This window comes from Metopolophium dirhodum, chromosome 5 (genome assembly GCF_019925205.1).
Source record: "Metopolophium dirhodum isolate CAU chromosome 5, ASM1992520v1, whole genome shotgun sequence".
Taxonomy (NCBI): Eukaryota; Metazoa; Arthropoda; class Insecta; order Hemiptera; family Aphididae; genus Metopolophium; species Metopolophium dirhodum.
The window spans coordinates 11,768,484-11,790,988 of record NC_083564.1 but is presented as its reverse complement, the minus strand read 5'-3'; the positions used below and the strand labels follow the sequence as shown (position 1 = coordinate 11,790,988).

Here is a 22,505-nt window from a genome sequence, read left to right as displayed (position 1 = left end):
AGTTATAAGTTATAACTTATAGGTGACACTGACTACAAAATGACAAAATTGTTACTATCTACAATATCTGACCTATTTCTAAAGGTACTAGGTAAAATTCACTATTTGTATAGGTAGTTTTCTAGATAATAATATATTACACGGTCACCGTATCATTCTGATTTGGCGATTTCTGTTAACCCGTGTTCAGAATTTTCTTTTTATAGTTGGTTTTTTTGTTCAACTTATACGAAATTCGCGATGACACTATAATATGGTAGGTACTAATTTAATAATTAATATTGCTAAATTGATATATATTACATAGGTTCTCCCTAGCTAGGCTTAATTGCTTACTATTGGTAAAGGTGGTTGGATAATTATTTTATAGATTTTTTAGACATGGCTGTATATACTATTTCTACTTATCGGTAAATATTTGGATTTTGCATAGCTTTTGCATAGCTTCAAATTTAAATCCCTTACGTCTCTTACAGCCTTACTCGGTATCGGTAGGTACTCAAATAGTCCAACCAAAGAATTATAATGTCTCGTTGCTTGAAGGGGATGTCCAAACCTCATGATGACCCCTGCCACACCTATTGAGGCGAATACGCCTATGCCACAAATTAGCATAACTAGCGAGATTATAAGAAGCATACTTCCTAGATTTTTTTCAGTTTTAAATTTTTGTTGTGAAATGTTTTTAATTTTGTACACAATATAGTTACAGTTTATTGTTTGGTAAGTTGTCAAGACATGTCATTATATGCTATTCGTACCCTCCACAGGTTTCCTTGAATCATGTTATGTTTTTTTTATAGAATTAAACTATTATAGCCCCCTCACCTTCCCGGATACATACATACCCATCTGAAGAGTTTAATGATTATAATATATATAGTGAATTGAGATTAGTACTCGAATCTCAATTCACGGAGTACTTAAAATAGAATAAGTATATGTACTATAATGGTATTAATTTGTTAATGAAATTGTATATTCTTTAACACAAATAACCGGAAACGAAACAAAACCGGAACACTGCGCTGTAGGCTACGGATCGATTCCGGTATTATTATTACTCACTAGCGTTAAATATTGTTTACAGATGCCCTTGAACTGCACATCGTAATGACAACTCGACGACCGGTTCAGCATTTTATGCATTGACCACTGACCACGACGACGGCGTCAATGTCTACAAGAAACGGATACTTAAACTTTAAAGGTATACAAATTACAAGGTGATCTCCAATACTTAGTATACACTTATTTAGTTATTTTCTTGGTACATTTTTGTTTATTTAGGTAATTACCATATTCATATAGATTATAGAATATTGATGATGAGTACCATTACAATATTATTTTTCAATTGACTAACGACCAACACATCATTTTATTTGTATTTATTTCAAATTCTTATGACATTTGAATGTATCTATCAAGTATCAATAGATAATAAGCTACCTTATTATGCAGTATATAGGTACTATAATTTTCATTAAATTTTGTCCAGTGGCGAATGATCCGCCGCGGATCCAGTGTTTATTTTTCTTGGTGGGGGGAAAAAGTACAAAAAGGTTGTAACCAATTAGCTTAACACAGTGGGAAACATCGGTGATTGAGAAGATCCCCCTCCCCGGATCCACTCTGATTTTGTCGTCCATAATTTAACACGTTACCATAAAGTTGATATACAGTATGTCCCAAAAGTCCCGTATCACCCTTAATATCTCCATGTAAAATCACTATATTTAAACGCGGTTTTTTTTACACTACTAAGTATGAAAATTCTGATTGAATGGCATAAAATTCATTTATTTTTTTCTTTAAATTCAAAAATTTTCAAAAAAATTTTTTACGCATTTAAGAATTTAAAATTTTTAAGATAGCCATTTTGTTGAGCATATTTTTTAAAACAGTTCAAAAAAAAAAAATACTAAAATTAAATAAAAATTAACCAAGTTAGAGCAAGTTATGTTTTTGAATAATTGTAGTAAAAAAATAAATATTATTATTTCACATTTCAATAATGAATATCTAATTTCATATCTAATAATAATATTTATTTTTTTACTACAATTATTCAAAAACATAACTTGCTCTAACTTGGTTAATTTTTATTTAATTTTAGTATTTTTTTTTTTGAACTGTTTTAAAAAATATGCTCAACAAAATGGCTATCTTAAAAATTTTAAATTCTTAAATGCGTAAAAAAATTTTTTGAAAATTTTTGAATTTAAAGAAAAATATAAATGAATTTTATGCCATTCAATCAGAATTTTCATACTTAGTACTGTAAAAAAAACCGCGTTTAAATATAGTGATTTTACATGGAGATATTAAGGGTGATACGGGACTTTTGGGACACACTGTATATTAACAAATTGACAATGGTGTACTACCAAGTTTCAAGTTTCAACCAGCTTCATAAAATATCATAAATGATTTTATTGTTCAATGGTCATGCTATTATCCGTATACACAACAGCAACGATTTCTATAAATGCTGGATAATCTCCCCTAATGTTGGACGCCTGGTTACATTATAGTATATTAAATATTTAATAATGGTGTGGTGTATTGATCAATCCCCATGAATAAAATTATATGAAGATAATCCATAAAATATTATACAATAATAAAAAAATATTTTTTTCAATTTTTGAAGTGTTTGTTGTGCAATATAATCAGATCCAATTTAACATTAAATAAATTTTATTTTATACTTTTGTAAAACTATTTTTAAGGACTATTGTCCTCTTACGGATCATTAATCATTATAAACTTTTTAAAACTGATTAACTATAGACTATAGTAAACAACTCATTCAAATGTTGACTTAAGAGGATGTCAGCGCACTATTTGTTTTCTCTCTCTGACCCACGCGCATAATCATTTTTTCTATGTTTTTATGTAATCTTAGAGTAAAGTCACCAATTACAAACAAATATGGAGAATAGTATTTTTGAGGGAATGACATAGATATCGTTTTTATATTTTATTGTTATTCGACTTTAAAAATAAACAAAAAAAATGTTGTACGTTTAAATGGTGTTTAAATTGTTTTGAGACAATATTTAGACAAATCAATATGACATTCCCTCAAAAATATTATTCTCTATCTTTTTTGTAATGTATGATTTTACTCTAAGATTACTTAAAAACATAGAAAAAAGGATTCTGCGTAAATGCGTTTCGTCTATTTTGTGCGTGGACCAGAGAGAGAAAACGTCTCTACCTAGGTTGCTAAAAAAAGAAAATCAGTCAAAGGTGACTGCAGGTCTTAGGTCACGTTCGAACTATATCGTAGATCGTTCAAGTAGCAGTATATTAGTATTTATAGAAGGCCTGAATTCAAGAAATGGACATGTGTATCGTGTATGAAATTATTGTACTATATTATAATTTATAATATACAAATAGGAATAATTAGAATTTTGACAGTCGTCACTCGTCATTGTGACTGTCAGCTGGTTGAACGATGAGGTGACGAGGACGACTGGTTTATACGTTAGCGCTCAGCCCCATTGGCCATTGCTATCGAACAAACTCGAAATCTTTGTATAATTTTATTATAAAATGTATGTATATTTAGGTATCGGTATGCCGTCATGAGACTTGAGGTCAATATGAGACAATATGCGCTTGCTATATACACTATACAGGGCGATTATTGATTCACCAAGTATACTCATCGGTTCATCAGTCACCCCCATTTTTAAAAATGTATTTATTTAAATTCTGATTTTAGAATTTTTAATACATATTTTCAAATTTCAATTAGATATTTTATTAAATTTAAATAGTCCTTATCTTTTTTTTAAATAAGAAAATTTTTTTTATTGCCAAAAATCAATCACTTAATCAAATGATTTTTTTAATTTGCTTAATAAATAACCCCGGAAACGTGGTCACCGGAAAAATAACATAGTGAAAAAATAGCCCTATAATAAAAATAATTAGTACGGACAGTACGGTGACCTACCTAATAATAAATTCGTATTTGCACAATGTTAATAATTTACATAATATTATAGGCTATCTGGTCGTACGCAGTCTACCTACAACCTACCACAAATTGCGATCTGCTATAGCGATTACAGGGCACTTGTCGTACGCCCTCAATCACACGACGATTTAGTGTGTTAGAAATTAATTAATTAATACAGTTAATAGGTAGTTAAAAAGAGTTAATTTTTTTATACAACGCGTATTTTATATTTTACCACAGAATAGAAATAGAAATAATAGAAATTTAATCTATTCTGTGATTTTACCAACCCAAAAATAAATTATAGACTATTTAGTGTTTATATTGTATATACCTATAGTACCTGTTTCATTGTAGTTTTGCTTGAAAGTTGAAGTACTAAACCTAAGTAAACTAAGAATCAAGCAACAAGGATAATAAACAAAAATAGCTCATGGTATTGGTTATTGCCAATTGATAATAGGTATAGGTACAAGGTAGTAATATAAGTTATAAAGAGAACGGCACACGGACATATATTTTGTTCGTCTCCGGCTTACAAACGTACAACATGACAAATTTTATGTTCACAATAATACATTTTACTCTGTAATTTCTAAAATTAGATTTAAATTTTTCTAAATGATCTTAACTTACATAAAGATAATATCAATAAAATACCATAACTTTACGGTTTTTTATTGTTAGGTCAAAAAATATAGCCAAGTACACTGAGTTTAAACCAAATGTCTCAGGGCATAACAAATCTGAATAATATTTTTTTGAAATCTTAGGGCATTTGTTTTAGAATTTTGTAGGTACATTTTTAAGGAAAATTTTTGATTTTTACTAATATTGGTACTTAGTATAGTACTAAACTACTAAAGTGTTGTTTTTATAACTATAAAAACCGTGAAGTACAAATTAATTATTCATAATTTTATATATTAGGGTATGTTTTTTTTATAAGATCAACCAATCACACTTATATCACATTAAACATATTGTTTCAAATTAAATAAAAATAAATTTAAATTAGGTACATAAAACCAATATTATTTGTACTTTTTCTATATTACACAGTCTTATGAAATACTTTGCTCGGGTAATTATATAAAATTACAATTGTTTTCTTTGATCCTCTAGAATGGACATTACATTTATAAAATATCAGTTAATAATAATTAAACAGTAAAAAAAACAAATGTCTTTACAATAAAAAAAACAAACTAATCAAACATTTTTTTTCTGGCAAAAATGTTGATTATCGTATCAAAATTTTCGCGCTCTTTCAGTTTCAATACTCAGTAAAGCAAGACCTGTGAGGCGTTCTTGGATAAGCCAATTTAACTACTTGGCTATTAGGACTGATTGCTTCACATGCTAATTTATATACTGATTACATTTTAACTATAATAATTTGTCTACTAAATAATTGACAACCACCAGGCCCCTATCACCAATAGTCCGGATTAAGACATTTTGAGGCCCAGAGGCCAGTTTTAAATAAGGTCCCTGTACGGAAAAAACATAATAATGTATATATTATTTAATAATATTAGGTACCTGTTATAATAAATATATATAGGTATTAGGTACATAGCAATAAATAATGAATAATGTATATCACTTTATTTATAAATTATAATTTACAAGCTTTTTTCTTGTTAAATAATCATCGATTTTTGTTTAGGTGATTTATGCAGTGTTAATGGACAAATCTTAGACCCCTAAATAAATTTTAACTATCGAGGACCAGGGGCCGTGGCCCCCCCTAGACCCCCCCCCTTAATCCGTGCTTGCTTACCACATATCATGTGCGCCCTCAAAGAATTTCGCGCCACGAGGCAACTGCCTCTGTTGCCTCTGCAGTAACTACGCCACTACGCCAGGAGGAAAACAAATTCAAGGATAATTTTCAAAAATGTATGAACTATAAACTGACTATATTATGTCAATGTAGGGCATATAGTCAGTTTGGAGTTTCAAATAAGAAAAATATTTATTATTATAGCCTATAGGTATATAATATTACATATTAATAATTTAATATACCTGTTATTAAAACTTAAAAGCACCTATATAGCTGTACTGATATTTTAAAAAATTAATTATTAAGGAAATAGATATACTTATACCTACGTGCCAATGGCTTCGAGATAAACAAAAAAATGAAAACATTTTTTAAAGAAAATAATAAATATTAGAATTTTTAATTTTTCATAGCAGACTTTAGAGAGTACCTATTTTGGTAATTTCTAGGGTATAGCTACGTATGTAGGTAATATAGGTTAGATATAGGTACATTATTTAGTACTATTATAATGGTACCATTCATTCAATCATACATGTGTTTACTTTCTCACAATCTCACCGTGTATACTTTATTTTTAATTCCCCCCTACAAATCGGCAAAACATGTATAACAGGTACCTAGGTGCACACCAAAAAAGATTTACATTATATTTAAATATTAAATTTTACAAAAAAATTCTAAAAATGTATCGCCCCCTAAAATTCTATCGAGGAAGGTCAATTGTACGGGGTTGTAAAATGCATTAGTTAAGGATAATAGGCCAATTGGGGGTGAAGCATGCTTAGAGAGAATCACTCTGTAAACAAGCTATACGCCTTACATACAACTATGATACAACTGCAGTAGTTGTAAGTTCTGTTATTAAATATCAATATTACATTATTAGATACCTATCTACACGCTGTCGCCGCCCATAATGAATATTATAATCTCGTCTCTCATTTCTTTTGTTCTTTTTGTTTCACGGTTCATACATTTTTTAGTGCGGTGTTCTTATTAATAATACCGTCCTCGAAACGACGCCCCTTTGTTAGGTTAGTAACAAATAATATAGTACCTAACGAGTACCGGCTACCTATATATAGCTAGGTTATTGAAAACTGAAACACGCCCGCTATAACTAAATATATTACTATACAAATTACAATAATACGACTATCTATTATATCGCTATGACGCTTTTTGCTATTTTATATTGAATATTCCTACTCTAGTACTCTACCTAGTATAATTTGTCATAAATCATAATTATTATGTTTCTCAGAAGTCAGAATATTAATCAATTTAAATAAAGTATTAAAGTGTATACCTATTATATTTTATATATTATATTATATAATATTAATTATTATACAGAAAATAGGGATCATATTATATTTGCAGTGCTTGATTTGGAGGAACTAACGCAGGGGTACTCATTTTTCAGTTATTATACCACAGATTTTTTTCTAAGTTGAACCCATAGGCGTTACCTACGCTATTTTGGCTAGATTTTTGAAAAGGTAAGGGTGAATAAGAAAACAAAAGAAAACACAGGGTTTGTGACCTGTAAAATTATGTAAATAATCATTCTTAATTATTTGTTATTCCCATAATTATTTACCAACCTAATTTTACATTTATGGACTTATAGTTTTTAGCAATTTTGTTGTAAGATATAGTTCTCAAAGTTGTTCATAAATTGTACTTAGTAACTAATCACTATTTTAACGCTAGGTAACGGATAATATAAGACCATCAATAAAAGATTTGAACTTGTTTAGTATTCTAACTTAACCTAGTTATAACATTTTTCGCTTATAAATAATACATTTGTTAAGGGAAAAAATGTCAATGGAGGGGGGAGGGGGTAAACAAACAAAACACCCTTTGCATGCAGCATGCTCAATATTTTTAAATATAAGTAAATTATAAAACATTTTTATTATTTAGAGACTGGTAGAAAGGCCATACGGTCAAGCGCTTAACATACATTTGCACGTCTATACTATAGGCCAGTCCGACTATGACTACCATAGTCCTATGTCCATAATACTATTAAATATAACCCGCCTTCATAATTAGACATAATCAAGTGCTGATTTAAGAATGAAAAAACCGGCCAAGTGTGAGTTGGAGGGTTTCGTACCATTATCAGCTATAAACATGTTGGCAACACTGCTTATATTATATGTTCTAGGATTTTTAGTAGTTGTTGTTATAGTGGCAACAGAAATACATAATCTGTGAAAATGTCAACTTTCTAACTTTCATGGTTCATGAGATACAGCCTGGTGACAGACACAGTGGCGCACACTAGCAGTTCCTACCCTTGATTTTTTTGGTAGGTGGGTTAGTGGACCCCCTAGCTCCAAAATATTTATAACATAAAAATTCTACTACGTATAAAAATAGGTAAAATAAACTATTGAATAATTATAGGCTATAGCCATTAGTTAATCAGCCAATATAGAGGTAACCGATTCAATATGCTACCCCTATTTATTTTTGAGTGTGTGCCATTAGACAGACAGCGGAGCCTTAGTAATTGGGTCCCGTTTTACTGTACGGAATCCTAAAAAGGAGCACTTAAATGGACTATATTATATAAAATATATAGTCTACACTCTAGTCATATTATAAATATACAATAAATACTCAAATTTGTAGTTTTATAAAGTGATAAATTATAAACAAATAAAGTATTTTACTAATGTTAGAAACTATAAATAAATTATTAGTCTACAACTTTATGTAAATTAAGTATTTACAAACTAATACAAAATGGAAAGTATCCTTGAAATAATATCTCACAAAGGACTCTCGTGTAGGTAAGTCTAATCTCTAATATGTGATCTTTTATGGAAAAACTGTAAATTTTTATAATACTCAAAGTTTAAATATTATAATATAAAAGAGTACAATGGACGGTTACCCGGTGACATGGTGTCAAATTGTATACAGTGATAACAAAAAAAGTACTCTAATAATAAAAACACCCTCAATCTCAAGGAAACTATTGATATAACATTTATTTAAATTGGTCAGATAGTTTTTGAGATTAGCCTTTAGCAAATTCTGTTCGATACCGGTAATGTGTTTTTGTTGCTTTACACAAAATTACTATACAGCCATACATTTTCAGGAGAGCATTTAGATATTTTGACTCAATAATGTTTGACCAAACCTAGTCAGTAATTTTAAATTACAAAAACTAGATCTAAGATTACAAATGTACAACATTTGGTTTAAATTCAATTATTTAATTTGCTGTATATTAAATATCGAATTTACAAAAAAGAGTTATATAAAAATAAAAACTATTTTAATGACGAGGAATAGTATTTTTTAAATATGTATTATAGACATAGACTTATCAGATATAAGACATTATAAGTTAATACTCGGATAATACCTTAATTGGTATGTTTAAATTAACATAGAATAGTCTTTTTAAACATACAAATTATAATTTTATATAATATAGTTGAAGTATGTTGTAAGAAAAATTCTTTTTTATTGTAATTATTATTCTTCATTGATAGTTTATTTTTGAAAAATTAGAATACTTATAAAACAATTAATTTTTTTATACTTGAATGCTTATAAACCATACAAAATTATGTACTTATAATTATAACATTTAGAACTATTTAATTATTTAGCTTCATTCTTAACTCTATCAAATATTTCATCACAATCTTCGTTCTTTATATGTTTCCATCCATCTTTAGTGATGTGATACACTAGAATTTATTTTAAAATAATTTAGTTAGAAAATCAAATAACAGAAAATAGAAAAATAATCTAAATTTAAATGTATTACCTCTAACAATTCCACCACTGTAAGCATCTCGATGAGTAGCATGGAAGATAGCTCTTTGACCAAGTTTTTGAGCTTCTTCATCAGTTAGATCCCATTTATAGCCAGAGTCAAGAACACCAAATGCATATATTGATCCGGAACCTACCGAAAACACTTTACCTGGTGTTCTGGAACCATCATTGTCAATGTAAAATAAAGATGGACCCTAAAACAATGTTTTTTCTTGTCATTTTAATTAGTTCTACAAGTTTGTAAATATTAAAGTAGATAATTACATTTTTATCATATCCAGCTAACATCATTCCAATAGATAATCCATATCCTTTATAGTAATAAATCATGTTTGACATAATTTTGGAAGCAGCTGTAACACTAATGCGTTCTTTGTTCCTTAACTCATGTAGTCTGCATTGTTTTGAGAGAACACGATCCCAGTAAACACAATCTGCTGCACCACCAGCTAATGTACCCAACATAAAATCATTTATTTCGACAATTTTCTTCATACATTGAGAACCAATGTACTGTCCTCCGGTAGCACGAGAATCAACTGCTAACACTATGCCTCCTTGGTATAAAAATCCCAATGTTGTAGTACCATGATGAAAGTTTAACTCGATTGGGCGACCCATTGTATCACGAGCAGTTATCATTCGCATGTTTTCAACAGGCTAGAGAATAAAGAAAATATTTAATTAATTAAAATTCAATAATAATAGTATATTCATATACCCAATTTTGATTCTGATTTATATTTTAAGGTTAGATATATATAGTTATAGTTATATACATAGGATACAAGCAATATTAAATTTATAAATTATTAAGTTTGGTACAACACTTTTTTTATGTAAATAGGTAATTGAATATAAAATACTTAAATAGTTTCAATAGATCATAGGCTTTTTCCGATTGCCAATGTTTTTAAATTAGCTAAGATCATAAGGTATAAATAATTATTATGAATGCTGTAATTATAAGTATATTTATTTGTCAACATACAAAAACAAGATTGTTTCTGTTATAAGTATACCACCTCAGTGATGCCCACATTGCCACTCGCTCCCTGCGCGTGGACAAAAAATCGAAAATATCCATTGACTTGCTATGCAACACCACCTCAAGTTGATCACAGGGTAATCGCAGTATATCCACTCTTAATAACAACTGTTCAATTCAAATAGTGGTATACGTATAATACATATTAAGAGTGGATAAATGGCGGTTGGTGGTGTTGCATAGCAAGTCAAGGGATATTTTTGATTTTTTGTCCAAGCGCAGCGCACCAAGCGAGTGGCATCACTAACGTCATTTCAAAAAAGGGGTGTCCCGTAAAGTAATAAATGGTTAACGTACAACCGAAAAGATCCAAATTATTATGTGTTAAACTACATCTAAATAACTAGCATTATCATTTTACAAAAGAAAATGGTAAGTATTTAATATATTTCTTCATTTTCACCTACTGGTTTGGTAGTTTTTTCCTTGTTTTTATGAAAACAATTAATTTTGGTTTATAATTTAGACATTTAAGCATTATATTTGAATAAAAATAATTAAGTGTACTTGCCACTTTGTGTCATGGAAAACTTTAAAGTACTATTATCGAAGCACTAATGCACAATATATTAATAAGTAATAACTAATAACATACATATATTTTTAAGTAATATATAAGACATAGACATTTGTCAATTAGAGTCTCATTTATGTCCAAATAACAATGATTGACACTTACGTTTCCTGGAAGTGAGTACAAATTCATTTGGTTTACAGTATTGTCACTTCGGAAAGTTTCGAATGCTTCATTTTCTTCAACTTCGCATTTGCTCTTGAATAGAGTATCATCGGATAACCCACACAAAGATAACATTGCCATGATTGCTAATATTCAAATTCAATTTTATTTTTTGGAGTAAAAAGTTTTTCAAAAAACCACTAACGTCTGTGGCTTAATAAATAATAACTATTCTTTTAATTTAATCTCAATGTTGTTTCTTAAATGATAATGTAAAATATATTTGTTGATTTATCATTATCAAAAAGTATGCACATAACCTCACAAAATATTTAAAATGCAACGTTGTCTTTTTTTTACACAAAATATATAAAAATTTTTTTCAATAATTAAAGATTTTCAATCATTATTCAATTTATTATTTTTGAAATAATATATTAGTAAGAAAATTATGAATTCAATTTAATAAGGTTTTATAATTATTCAAATTTATTTTCATGACAATATTTCATAACCAAAAAATGTATTTTACTTTGGCACTTTGGCAACATTGCGGCGTCCACACTTCAATCTTCATTCGTATTTCGTGTTGTTACTTGTTGTGGAACGGGACAGACCCTGTTCCTTTTCTACTAATTTTCGGCACACGTTTTGGTTACTCAATTTAGGTAAGTAATTTTTTTAATTCTTATGATCTTATTTCTCTATAACAGTTTAATTAGTTACACGTTGATTAATATTGGTTTATCTGCCGTCTCAATAGATACGAAAAGTAACTCTTTAAGATTTATACGTTTTTACGACGTGTGGTTTCTAAAACCTCACGTTTATAACTTAAAAACTAATTCTACTTTTATAACTGTTTGTTTAAGTTTTCTCTGTAGTTCTTCGTAGCTGTTGTTTTTTGTAATTATCTAAACTTGATGAAAGTCTTGCTTTCCAAAATAAGATTGAATATTTTTTGAGGTTATGTTATTCATTTACAGGATTAGGTCGGTCTCCTAAGATGGGTGGTTATAAGTACGTGCAAGAAGTGTACCGGAAGAAGCAGAGCGATGTTTTACGTTATTTGTTGCGTATTCGCGTCTGGCAGTATAGACAAATGACTCGCGTACACCGTGCGCCACGTCCCACTAGACCCGATAAAGCTAGACGGTTGGGATACAAAGCTAAACAAGGTAATGTTTTTGACTAACCTTTAGCCCCAATGTTATTAAATGTTTTCTAATACCACACATTTTACTTATTTATTTGAACAGGATTCTCCATATTTAGAGTGCGTATCAGGCGTGGTGGCCGCAAGCGTCCAGTACCTAAAGGTGCTACTTATGGTAAACCCAAAAGCCATGGAGTAAATGAATTGAAACCTAAACGCTGTCTGCAGTCAATTGCTGAGGTAATTTTTCTTTTATTTTAAATATGCATTGTACTAGGTTTATGTGTTTTACATTTATAATATGTCTTTTTAAAATTACAATTTGCTGTATATTCACTGTGGGGGCTGGGTTGTCTAGTAAAGGAAGATTAGTGCAACATCCCCAATGTATGTCTTGGTCACAGGTGGTTTAAAGTTTTCTTGATTGTTAACTGTTGGTGAACCCCCATATCTCCTTAAAATGGCGACAGTATAATACCACCTCGTTCAGTGTTTCTAAGTATTTATACTCAAATAAAGAGTATTTTAAATAGCAGAGTTGAATAATGTCTGTTGCCTAAGTATAGGACAGTTCACCAATCGAAAGACTGTAGAACTATATAATATGTTTTGTGTAACATTCTGAGTTTCATTTCTAAATGTTACCTAAAACATAATTTATATTTTATTAAATTTTGCATTACTTGCTATTTTGATTATTATTCTTATTCCAACCAAATCGCATATGCACTTGCTTTTGACTATTACCTATTTAATATTTTTTTTTTTTTTTATTTTAAAAGATTAATATGAAAATGTTTGTTGATTTTTAGGTTATTTTATAGTATTTGCAATTTGCACTATAATCAATTTTTCATTTCGGATATTATAAAATCTAATTTTGTAATAATAATTTGTATGCTATGCTAAAGCTGTTAAAATTAAAAGCCATATTAGATCTGTTATATTATACATCATATGTGGTTAATTACTAAGCTATATGTTGTATTATGAACGATGCACCACTCCTTATTTAATAAATGCAGATATTTTTAACACTGATAGCTTATTTCATTAACCTATTATGGTTAATATTATTAGTTTATATTTACTTCAAAATACTTAAAATCTAATGATGACAAAATATGCATTACTAACTGCTGATAGTCTATGAGGGGTTATACTTCCTTGGATGTCTGATAGATTAAATACTGTATTTCTAATACATTTAAATTACTTGTATGTGATGATTATGTACCATGCACCACTCCTTATTTATTAGATGAGGATAATTTTCATATATCTGATAAAAGTTTTAATTTTTTAACTAACATTTTTTGAGATGTTAAAATGATATTTGTTAATGATGATTATGTACCATGCACCACTCCTTATTTATTAGATGAGGATAATTTTCATATATCTGATAAAAGTTTTAATTTTTTAACTAACATTTTGTGAGATGTTAAAATGATTTGTTAATGATGATTATGTACCATGCACCACTCCTTATTTATTAGATGAGGATAATTTTCATATATCTGATAAAAGTTAATTTTTTAACTAACATTTTGTGAGATGTTAAAATAATATTTGTTAATGATGATTATGTACCATGCACCACTCCTTATTTATTAGATGAGGATAATTTACATATATCTGATTGAATTTTTATTTTTAACTACAATTTTACAAAGTGTTAAAATAATTATAATTATTGTATATGATGATTATGTACCATGCACCACTCCTTATTTCATAAGATGAGGATAATTTTCATATATCTGATTGATTCTATACATTGTAGTTCTATGTTTATAAAAAAAAAATTAAATGTGGGGTTTTATGATGATTATGTACCATGCACCACTCCTTATTTCATTAGATGAGGATATATTTCATATATCTGATTGAATCTATTCATTGTAGTTTGTTTATTTATATTTAAAAAAAATGTTAAATGTGGGTTTTTATGATGATTATGTACCATGCACCACTCCTTATTTCATTAGATGAGGATAATTTTCATATATCTGATTGATTCTATACATTGTTTGTTTATATAAAAAAAAAAATGTTAAATGTGGGGTTTTATGATGATTATGTACCATGCACCACTCCTTATTTCATTAGATGAGGATAATTTTCATATATCTGATAAGTTGATACATTTTAATTCACAGTGTGTTGTACTAAAACATTTTAATTATGTATTAGACAATACTCATTATTATGGATTTGTAAAAGTAAGTTTCATGATGACAAATATGTGTTAATAACTACTGATTTAAATGTGAAGGGTTAATCTTCCTTGGATGTCTGAAAACTAAATATTAATATAATATGATGTATATTGGACCATAACACTAAGATAAAGATCTTCAACATATTTTAAAAAATTTTAATGTAAATAGCATTTTAATCCAGTGATGATAAATGAGTATAACTTCTGATGTAATTTTGTGAAGGGTTTATCTTCCTTGGATGTCTGAGGATTCAAAGTTTAATTTTCATGTTCCCTCTAATTTTTTAAACAAAAATAATTTTAAAACTATTTCTGCAAGTTAATTGGTTTAGTTTGTAATAATATTATTATATATTTTAATGGCAATAAGTTGCAAATAATATGTGATTATCATGATGATAAGTTGTGTTTTGTGAATAACCACTGAAAAATTATGTGGACAAAAATACATACTTTGTTCCCTTGGCTATCTGAAATTTATAAATTATACTTATATATTTGTTTAACTTAAACATGTAAAATTCATTCGATTAATGATAAATAGAAAATTATGATGATACTTTGTGTTTTGTAATTAAATCACTGAAATAATAATTATGTGGACAAAAATACAATCTTGTTCCCTTGGCTATCTGAAATTTAGAAATTATACTTATATATTTGTTTAATTTAACATGTTAAATGCATACGATTAATGATAAATAGAAAATTAATGATGATACTTTGTGTTTTGTAATTAAATCACTGAAATAATAATTATGTGGACAAAAATACAATCTTGTTCCCTTGGCTATCTGAAATTTCCATTGTTTTTGTTCAGCCTTACATTAAATAAAAAGTAAATTATTATTATGATACTTTGTGTTTTGTTAATAACCACTGAATAATAATGTGCACAGAAATACATACTTTGTTCCCTTGGCCATCTAAAATTTATAAATTATACTTATAATATATTTGTTTAACTTAACATGTTAAATGCATTCGATTAATGACAAATAGAAAATTATGATGATACTTTGTGTTTTGTTAATAAATCACTGAAAAATTATGTGGACAAAAATACATTCTTGTTCCCTTGGCTATCTGAAATTTAGTTTTAACTAAAAGAATACTTTTTGTAAATGTTATCCAGAAAGTTTGTTCATGGTACCCCTCAGTCATCCCTCACTACTCAGTGTTGATGCATCAATATTAGTTGTGGCTTATGTTAATCTAACTTACATAATATTATAACTAAAAATATCAAACTCTGATTGTCTCATCAACTAAAAAAAAAAAAAAATTTAGATAGTATAGGTAGGGGATAGAAAAAGAAGACAAAGATGTTGCCTGGCAAAAAATATTTCTGCCACAAGGTTCCTCCTGAACTTAAATAGAATAAAAAATATTTACTTTAAGCTATATTTAATTGTCCAACTGAAATATTATCAATATTGATGTGAAATACATAAATATAAAAGTTGCAATGATGATGATAAATTGTGTTTTGTTATAATCACTGAACAATTTCAATGTGGACAAAAATACATTTTGTTCCCTTGGCTATCTGAATTGTACTTTTTAAATTATCATCAAGGAGAGAGAAATTACTTTTTCATTTGTATTATTGTAGTAAATTATTTTAATTGTACCTTATTAGTTGTCAGTTAATGGTAATTTAATATAAAACTATTTTTATTCTGTAATATAGGAAAGAGTTGGACGTCGTTGTGGAGGTCTCCGTGTCCTTAACTCTTACTGGGTAGGACAAGACTCAACTTTCAAATTCTACGAAGTTATTACTGTTGATACCGCACACCCAGTAAGTTCCTTATTAATTAAAACTTAAATCATGATTCTTTATTCATTGATCTATTTTAAAAATGAATATTATTTTTATTTAATGAAATTCCTATTTTTCTTTTTTTCAGGCCATTCGTAGAGATGCCAAGATCAATTGGATCTGTAATGCTGTTCACAAGCACAGAGAATTGCGTGGAAAGACATCAGCTGGTCGCTCGTCCCGTGGTCTTGGAAAAGGTCACGGTTTCTCACAGACAACCGGTGGATCAAGGAAGGCATGTTGGAAGCGCAAGAACACCTTGCAGCTTCACAGAAAACGATAAATCCATTATTATTATATTATGCTCTTTTGTATTGCGTTTATATGGCAACATTATATGTTAATAAAATGGTGTTTTATCTGAAAATTTTTCATTTGTCTTTTTTAATCCTTGATTGTTATTTCAATTTTAGTTTGTTATGAGTAAATTATGTGAATATAAAATTATTACTCGGTTAAAAATTAAAATGCAATTACAATTACAAACATTAAGTTTGATTATAGGCCAATTTATTAACATGTTAACAAGGCAAAATTAGTTCTGTTAAATGCAAATTTTCTACATTGTTTGTTTGTAATACTGAGAACACTGATGCAATTTTTTAATAATTTGATATTAGAACTTAAGAATAGATTTGTCCATTTGAACCGTTATGTGATAATGTATCTGTAATATTGTATACCCAATTATTTACATGGTAAATCATAATATTGAGAAAAAAATTATTGAAGCTGCAAAATCTTATTTGTTCAATTGAAGAAGTGTGGGTGATGTTATATTCTGTCGAAACAATTTTGGAATACTTAATTAAATTAACTATGGTGCAATTTGATACTCAAATTTCACCAGAAGAAGAAATTGAAATATTTGCAAATAAATAACCACTCAAGAATATGTAATAAATGTTCGTTTTAGATTGAAAATATAGCAATACAAATTTAAGGGGTATACTGACCGTTTCTAAGGAGTTCAATATAGGCAATTTTCTATTTGTGTGCATGCAGGTCGTGTAATTGTGTAGTAGCATAGATAATATTATATTATCTATGGCACGTAGGAAGTGACCATTAGTGTGAGTGACTAATTAAATAGCGAAGGGCACCCGCACATGTCAATAACACAGCATTTTACACGCTATATTACAAATGTGAGTTTTAGTGAAACACTGAAACTTAGTTTCGTATTTCCAACAATATAGCTTACTGAGTGACATTATAGTATGAACATCTATTATACAAATTGAAAAGAAGTTTATCCAGGCTTGTATAGGAGTCGATTTTCGATATTTTATTTTCAAAGTCCAATATTTAACTCTAAAACTTGTGATATTTTACTATTTCAATTTGAATTATTGAGTTTAGTATTTAAAATATTTAAAATTGACTTTTATACAGACAAATTAACTTCTCTTCTACAATATTGATAATAGGTGTATTTACTCTTAAACCACTCAATAAACCATATTAATGGAAATACAAAAATACATTTTCATAGAATTTTTCAATACTATTCATACCCCTTAATCAACAATGTTAGTATTTTTGTTAGTTAGTTCTATGAAATTATGATAAATTCTAAAATTATATAGTTATTAAAATTAAATGCGGTTCATTTTTGTTTTTTTATGTATGATTTTTAAAATCATTGTTAAAATTGATTATATTTATTATTTCAATATTTCTATTTCTATAAATAATGTTATTGTTAAATGACAAAAGCATAAGTTAATTTTAACAAACACGAGTTACAACTTAAAATTAGCTTATAGGTAAGAATTTAAAAAAAAGTTGCATGTCAGGTCATTTTTGTACAAAGTGGTGATCTAAAAACATATTGAGAGGATGTCAGTGCACTATTTATTTTCTCTCTCTGGTCCACACGCAACATAGACAAAACGCATTTACACAGAATTGTTTTTTTTTAATGTTTTCAATAATCTTAGAGTAAAATCGCCCATTACAAAAACAATAGAGAATAATATTTTTTATAGTATGAAATATTGATTTGTCTAAATATTGTCACAAAGTATTAAACATCATAAAATATAAAATTGATATGTCAACCCTCAAAAATATTATTCTTTATCGTTTTTGTAATGGGTGATTTTATTTAAGATTAATTAAAAACAGACAAAAAAAAAACGATTCTGCTTAAATGCGTTTTGTCTATGTTGCGCGTGGGTCTGAGAGAAAACAAATATTGCGCTGATAGTATTCAATTTCCTTGATCACTCGGCACTCCCTATTAATAATTTCTAGATCCTCGCCAACATATGCCAAATTGCAACTTGGGTTTTACTTTAATTTGATATTAAAATTTTCATGGTCAAAAACATTATGTATGAAGTTTTTTAGTAGAGGGTTCAAATTTAAAGTATTTGAATTTTAAACATTAATATTAAACAACAATAATAAATGAAAACAGCTTTGGGATTTTTTTTTAGAATAGTTCTGAATTAATGGTTTAATTTTTAAGTGATGTTTTGCACTCAATTGCTAAATTAAGTAATTGTGGCTTAATATTGTGCACATTACCACGTTGGTACTTTTGAATAGCTTAAAAAAACTTAACATCTATCTTATAAATGTAGAATGAGTCAGAATAATCAACACATGAAATAATGTACTTTTGTATTCTATTTATTTATTTTTTAATCTTTGGCCCACTTAACACAGCATAAATGTATGAATATAATTGAAAACAAATACCTAATACCCAAAAATAAGTATGAGTAACTCAATTATATAATAAAGTTCACTTGATAAACATTAATAATTGTTTCATAAATTTGAATAAATCAATATAAATAAATATTAAATAATGGTAATAACTAATAACATATCACAGAAAATATCAAAATTAAGTTTACAATAAATTGTGCTTAATGAAATGGTAACTTTCAACACGTTTAATCTAGCAATGATTTAGGAAAAAGATTCATTTTAATGTAGTCATCAACAACCTGCAAACAAATATCATTAAAAATTAACACCCATCCTTTGCATATACAATTTGTACTAACCTGTTTCAGTAGTTCAACTGTGATAATTGGATGTTTTAATGTGAAACTAGAATTATTCATAAATTTACTGCCATTCATTTGAATGCGATAGCCGTTCAAGTGATCCTTGTGAATAAATGGAGATAAAGGAGTGTTATGAACATCAGACTTTGAGCATGCCTCGGCCCACGGCACCGAATGTTTGTCATTTGCTTCGGACGCAATAACATCAAGATCATTCTTCAACAAAACATTAAAATAATTAATCAACATCAATTAATCTATAAATTAATTTACAATTTAACATACTCTACATAAAGATGATAGAACCGAGCCCAGAAACTCGTGTTTAACTCCAAACAATGAGGACACAATTTCAGCTATCATATCTTGTGTGGTCTGACCACAATCCACTAAATTATAAGTTTCCCCTACAGCGTCTGGTGATTTCAACAAATGCCATATAGCTCTACTAATGTCTTCAACATGTATTGTGTTACAAGACGTACTTCCTTTCCAGAGTATTCGAACAGGCTCTTCCAGTCCACGATATAAAGAACCAATCGCAATAGTTGGTGCTACAATACAAATGTTGGTTAAATATTTATACTCAATATTCCATCGGCATAGACATACTGAGCCCAGTTCTGTCACCTATGCCGTACACAATAGCTGGCCGGACAATTGTATAATTTAAATTCGGAATAGTTTTCATTTGTTTTTCTACTTCATATTTGTACTTTGCAATGGATGTGAGGGGTATTACTTTATCATCTTCTTTAATTGGTCCTTTGTGGTTGGCAGTCAACTGACCTGATGACACTTCAACATAACGTTTTATACCAAACTTGGCAGCAGCACGAGCACAGTTCATGCCGAGCTTATAGACTCCCTCTTCATAGATGGTGTCTGGTAAATCAACACGAGTTTCTCCGGCACAATTGATAGCATAATCAAAAAAACCTTCAAAAACATTCTCACAAGAACCTGTCGAATTTAATGTCAACAAATTAATTTAATATTTTTTATTTGATATAAGTAAATACCTATAATAAATATAGTTTACTTTGATTTATCAAATTGGCACTGAGAAATTCTACTATGGGAGATTCGAACGCCGCCTTGTGGTCGTCGTTGAGCCAAGCAATTTGGGGTGGCACTTTGTCGACTACTCTCACGGCCGATGCAAGATCGTTGTCCACCAAATACTTGACCAGGTGACGACCAATAAAGCCACATCCTGAAACCGTGCAAAAAACAAATTTAACAAAATACTTAAAAGAAAAAAAATAGCAAAACAATTTAAATTACCTCCCAAAATCAGTATTCTGTCTTTTGACTCTTTTGACATGCTGGACGTGTAATGCTGCAACTGTTGCTGTGGCGGAGGCAAAACGATTGTTCGAAATCAATATTTCCCCGACACTTCCTGTGGCCCAACACTGCAACAGGTACACAAATATTATATCAATTAGTAAACACACGAGTTGTTTATTATTACCACAGAATAGATTAAATACGTTTAATATGTTATTACGTCGGTGATATATAGAAATAGAAATTCGTACGTGGCGTACCGGTGGCCGTCAATGATGATCGCATAGTTGTGTCATCTTCCGCCTTCCGGCAAGACGTGTGTAAAGGAAATGGTCACTGATACGCGCGGTCGGAATAATGATAAATTATGAACTATTATTATTATTAAAAAAATGGCATCCCGTCATAATATATTATTATCGTGTGATATAATATTAGATACCTACATTAAAATATTAAATTATCATTATCGTAATTTGTAATTCATTGTTGTGTTATTTGCAATGACTGTAATATCAATCATACTTATATTTTATATGTCTGTATGACAATTGACAATTATATATAGGTAGATAATATGTGCCCAGTTGTGCACTAATTGAGCCGAACGTTTGTAAAAAGACAATAAATCAAACAATAATAACGATAATACGTTAATAAGTATAAAGTAATAACGATTACGTTATTATCATTATCATATATCAAATGCATTATGCAACGTCGTGCGGCAGGTGGCGCAGTGGTAATCACAATAATAATATTATTATCAATTCTGTAATCTGTGATCGCATTTCCTACACACAGATATAATATGTAATAACTATTATGTATCGGTGTCGTTGGTCTATAATTTATAGTCCAACGTTATTAGTATATGCACAAAAAAAGCTAACTAAAAAACTAGTTAATGGTCTACGTCAGCGTTTCTCAACCTGTGGTACGCACAGCGATGTAGCTGTGTAGGGTGAATGTAAGCAGTGTGCCAGTGTGTTACTAGTGTTAGTAAGCACTGCTTACACTTGAAAAAAGAAAGTTTTTTTTGACTAAAATCAAGTCAAATACGAAATAATTAATTTAAAACGCATAACATGTTTGATGGTTTTTTACACGGTAGGGAAAATGGGCCGCCACCCGCCGCGCCACCACCGACGCACATCGTAGATGCCCACCAAGGTTTAAGATATTAAAGTGATATAGGCAAAGCACCATAGGAGGACCGAGGGCCATATTATTACACAGTTTGTGAGCATTTTTCATAATGCATACGTGACAGTGTCACACTGAATAATGGTTATTTCGGTATAGAACAATCGAATGCAAGTTGCTTATGCGTCTGTATTACCTATAGCTCTACCTCTACGTAACTACTAACTACGTTATTATGAAAAACCAATCACAAACATCGACTGGAATAGCCCACTTCTCGCCTTTGCCACACAATATACCAGTGGCGCCCAACCCTATTACTAGGTGTAGCGGTCGCTACACATTGAAAATAAGGGGTGGGTAGGTATGATAACATAAAATAATTAACTTGAAATATGTTCATTATTAATCACAGATTATATTGGTTGATACCTTAATATTTACTAATATTGTCAATTAAAATATGATAATATGTAAAAATAATAAAATTTTGAGTTTGTAAGGGGGTGGGTGAGTGG

General features: G+C 29.1%; 3 protein-coding genes across 6 annotated transcripts; 1 reads left to right on the top strand and 2 right to left on the bottom strand.

Annotated features, from left to right (window-relative positions):
* Nucleotides 1-9,246: 9,246 nt before the first annotated feature.
* LOC132944493 (proteasome subunit beta type-5) lies at nt 9,247-11,592 on the bottom strand. The gene is made up of 4 exons (XM_061013862.1): nt 11,318-11,592; nt 9,855-10,250; nt 9,580-9,784; nt 9,247-9,499 (listed from the first exon to the last, which is right to left on the bottom strand). The coding sequence occupies exons 1-4, from the start codon at nt 11,456-11,458 to the stop codon at nt 9,411-9,413; spliced, it is 831 nt and encodes a 276-aa protein (XP_060869845.1). The 5' UTR covers nt 11,459-11,592; the 3' UTR covers nt 9,247-9,410.
* Nucleotides 11,593-11,825: 233 nt separating this feature from the next.
* Nucleotides 11,826-16,889, top strand: LOC132944494 (large ribosomal subunit protein eL15). Its single transcript, XM_061013863.1, has 5 exons — nt 11,826-11,985; nt 12,304-12,495; nt 12,577-12,713; nt 16,391-16,501; nt 16,611-16,889. Exons 2-5 carry the CDS (start codon nt 12,324-12,326, stop codon nt 16,803-16,805), a joined length of 615 nt encoding a protein of 204 aa, XP_060869846.1. The 5' UTR covers nt 11,826-11,985; nt 12,304-12,323; the 3' UTR covers nt 16,806-16,889.
* Nucleotides 16,890-19,141: 2,252 nt separating this feature from the next.
* Nucleotides 19,142-21,491, bottom strand: LOC132944682 (uncharacterized). 4 transcript variants are annotated; one of them, XM_061014150.1, is made up of 7 exons: nt 21,026-21,491; nt 20,836-20,966; nt 20,591-20,764; nt 20,161-20,511; nt 19,834-20,102; nt 19,546-19,764; nt 19,142-19,485 (listed from the first exon to the last, which is right to left on the bottom strand). In XM_061014150.1, exons 2-7 carry the CDS (start codon nt 20,873-20,875, stop codon nt 19,432-19,434), a joined length of 1,107 nt encoding a protein of 368 aa, XP_060870133.1. In that variant the 5' UTR covers nt 20,876-20,966; nt 21,026-21,491; the 3' UTR covers nt 19,142-19,431. The 4 variants fall into 4 exon arrangements, with proteins under 4 accessions (XP_060870133.1, XP_060870135.1, XP_060870134.1 ...); XM_061014152.1 differs by having other exon boundaries at nt 21,045-21,491; XM_061014151.1 differs by having other exon boundaries at nt 21,062-21,491.
* Nucleotides 21,492-22,505: the final 1,014 nt, after the last annotated feature.

Coding starts and splice junctions, on each gene's coding strand:
- LOC132944493 (XM_061013862.1), bottom strand. CDS start 11,458: ATGGCAATGTTATCTTTGTGTGGGTTATCCGATGATACTCTATTCAAG. Junction 10,251..11,317: donor TGTACTCACTTCCAGGAAAC/GTAAGTGTCAAT, acceptor TTTATTCTCTAG/CCTGTTGAAAACATGCGAAT. Junction 9,500..9,579: donor CAGTGGTGGAATTGTTAGAG/GTAATACATTTA, acceptor AATAAATTCTAG/TGTATCACATCACTAAAGAT.
- LOC132944494 (XM_061013863.1), top strand. CDS start 12,324: ATGGGTGGTTATAAGTACGTGCAAGAAGTGTACCGGAAGAAGCAGAGC. Junction 12,496..12,576: donor GGGATACAAAGCTAAACAAG/GTAATGTTTTTG, acceptor TTATTTGAACAG/GATTCTCCATATTTAGAGTG. Junction 16,502..16,610: donor CTGTTGATACCGCACACCCA/GTAAGTTCCTTA, acceptor TCTTTTTTTCAG/GCCATTCGTAGAGATGCCAA.
- LOC132944682 (XM_061014150.1), bottom strand. CDS start 20,875: ATGTCAAAAGAGTCAAAAGACAGAATACTGATTTTGGGAG. Junction 20,765..20,835: donor CAGAATACTGATTTTGGGAG/GTAATTTAAATT, acceptor GCACGGTTTCAG/GATGTGGCTTTATTGGTCGT. Junction 20,103..20,160: donor AGGTGACAGAACTGGGCTCA/GTATGTCTATGC, acceptor TTTGTATTGTAG/CACCAACTATTGCGATTGGT.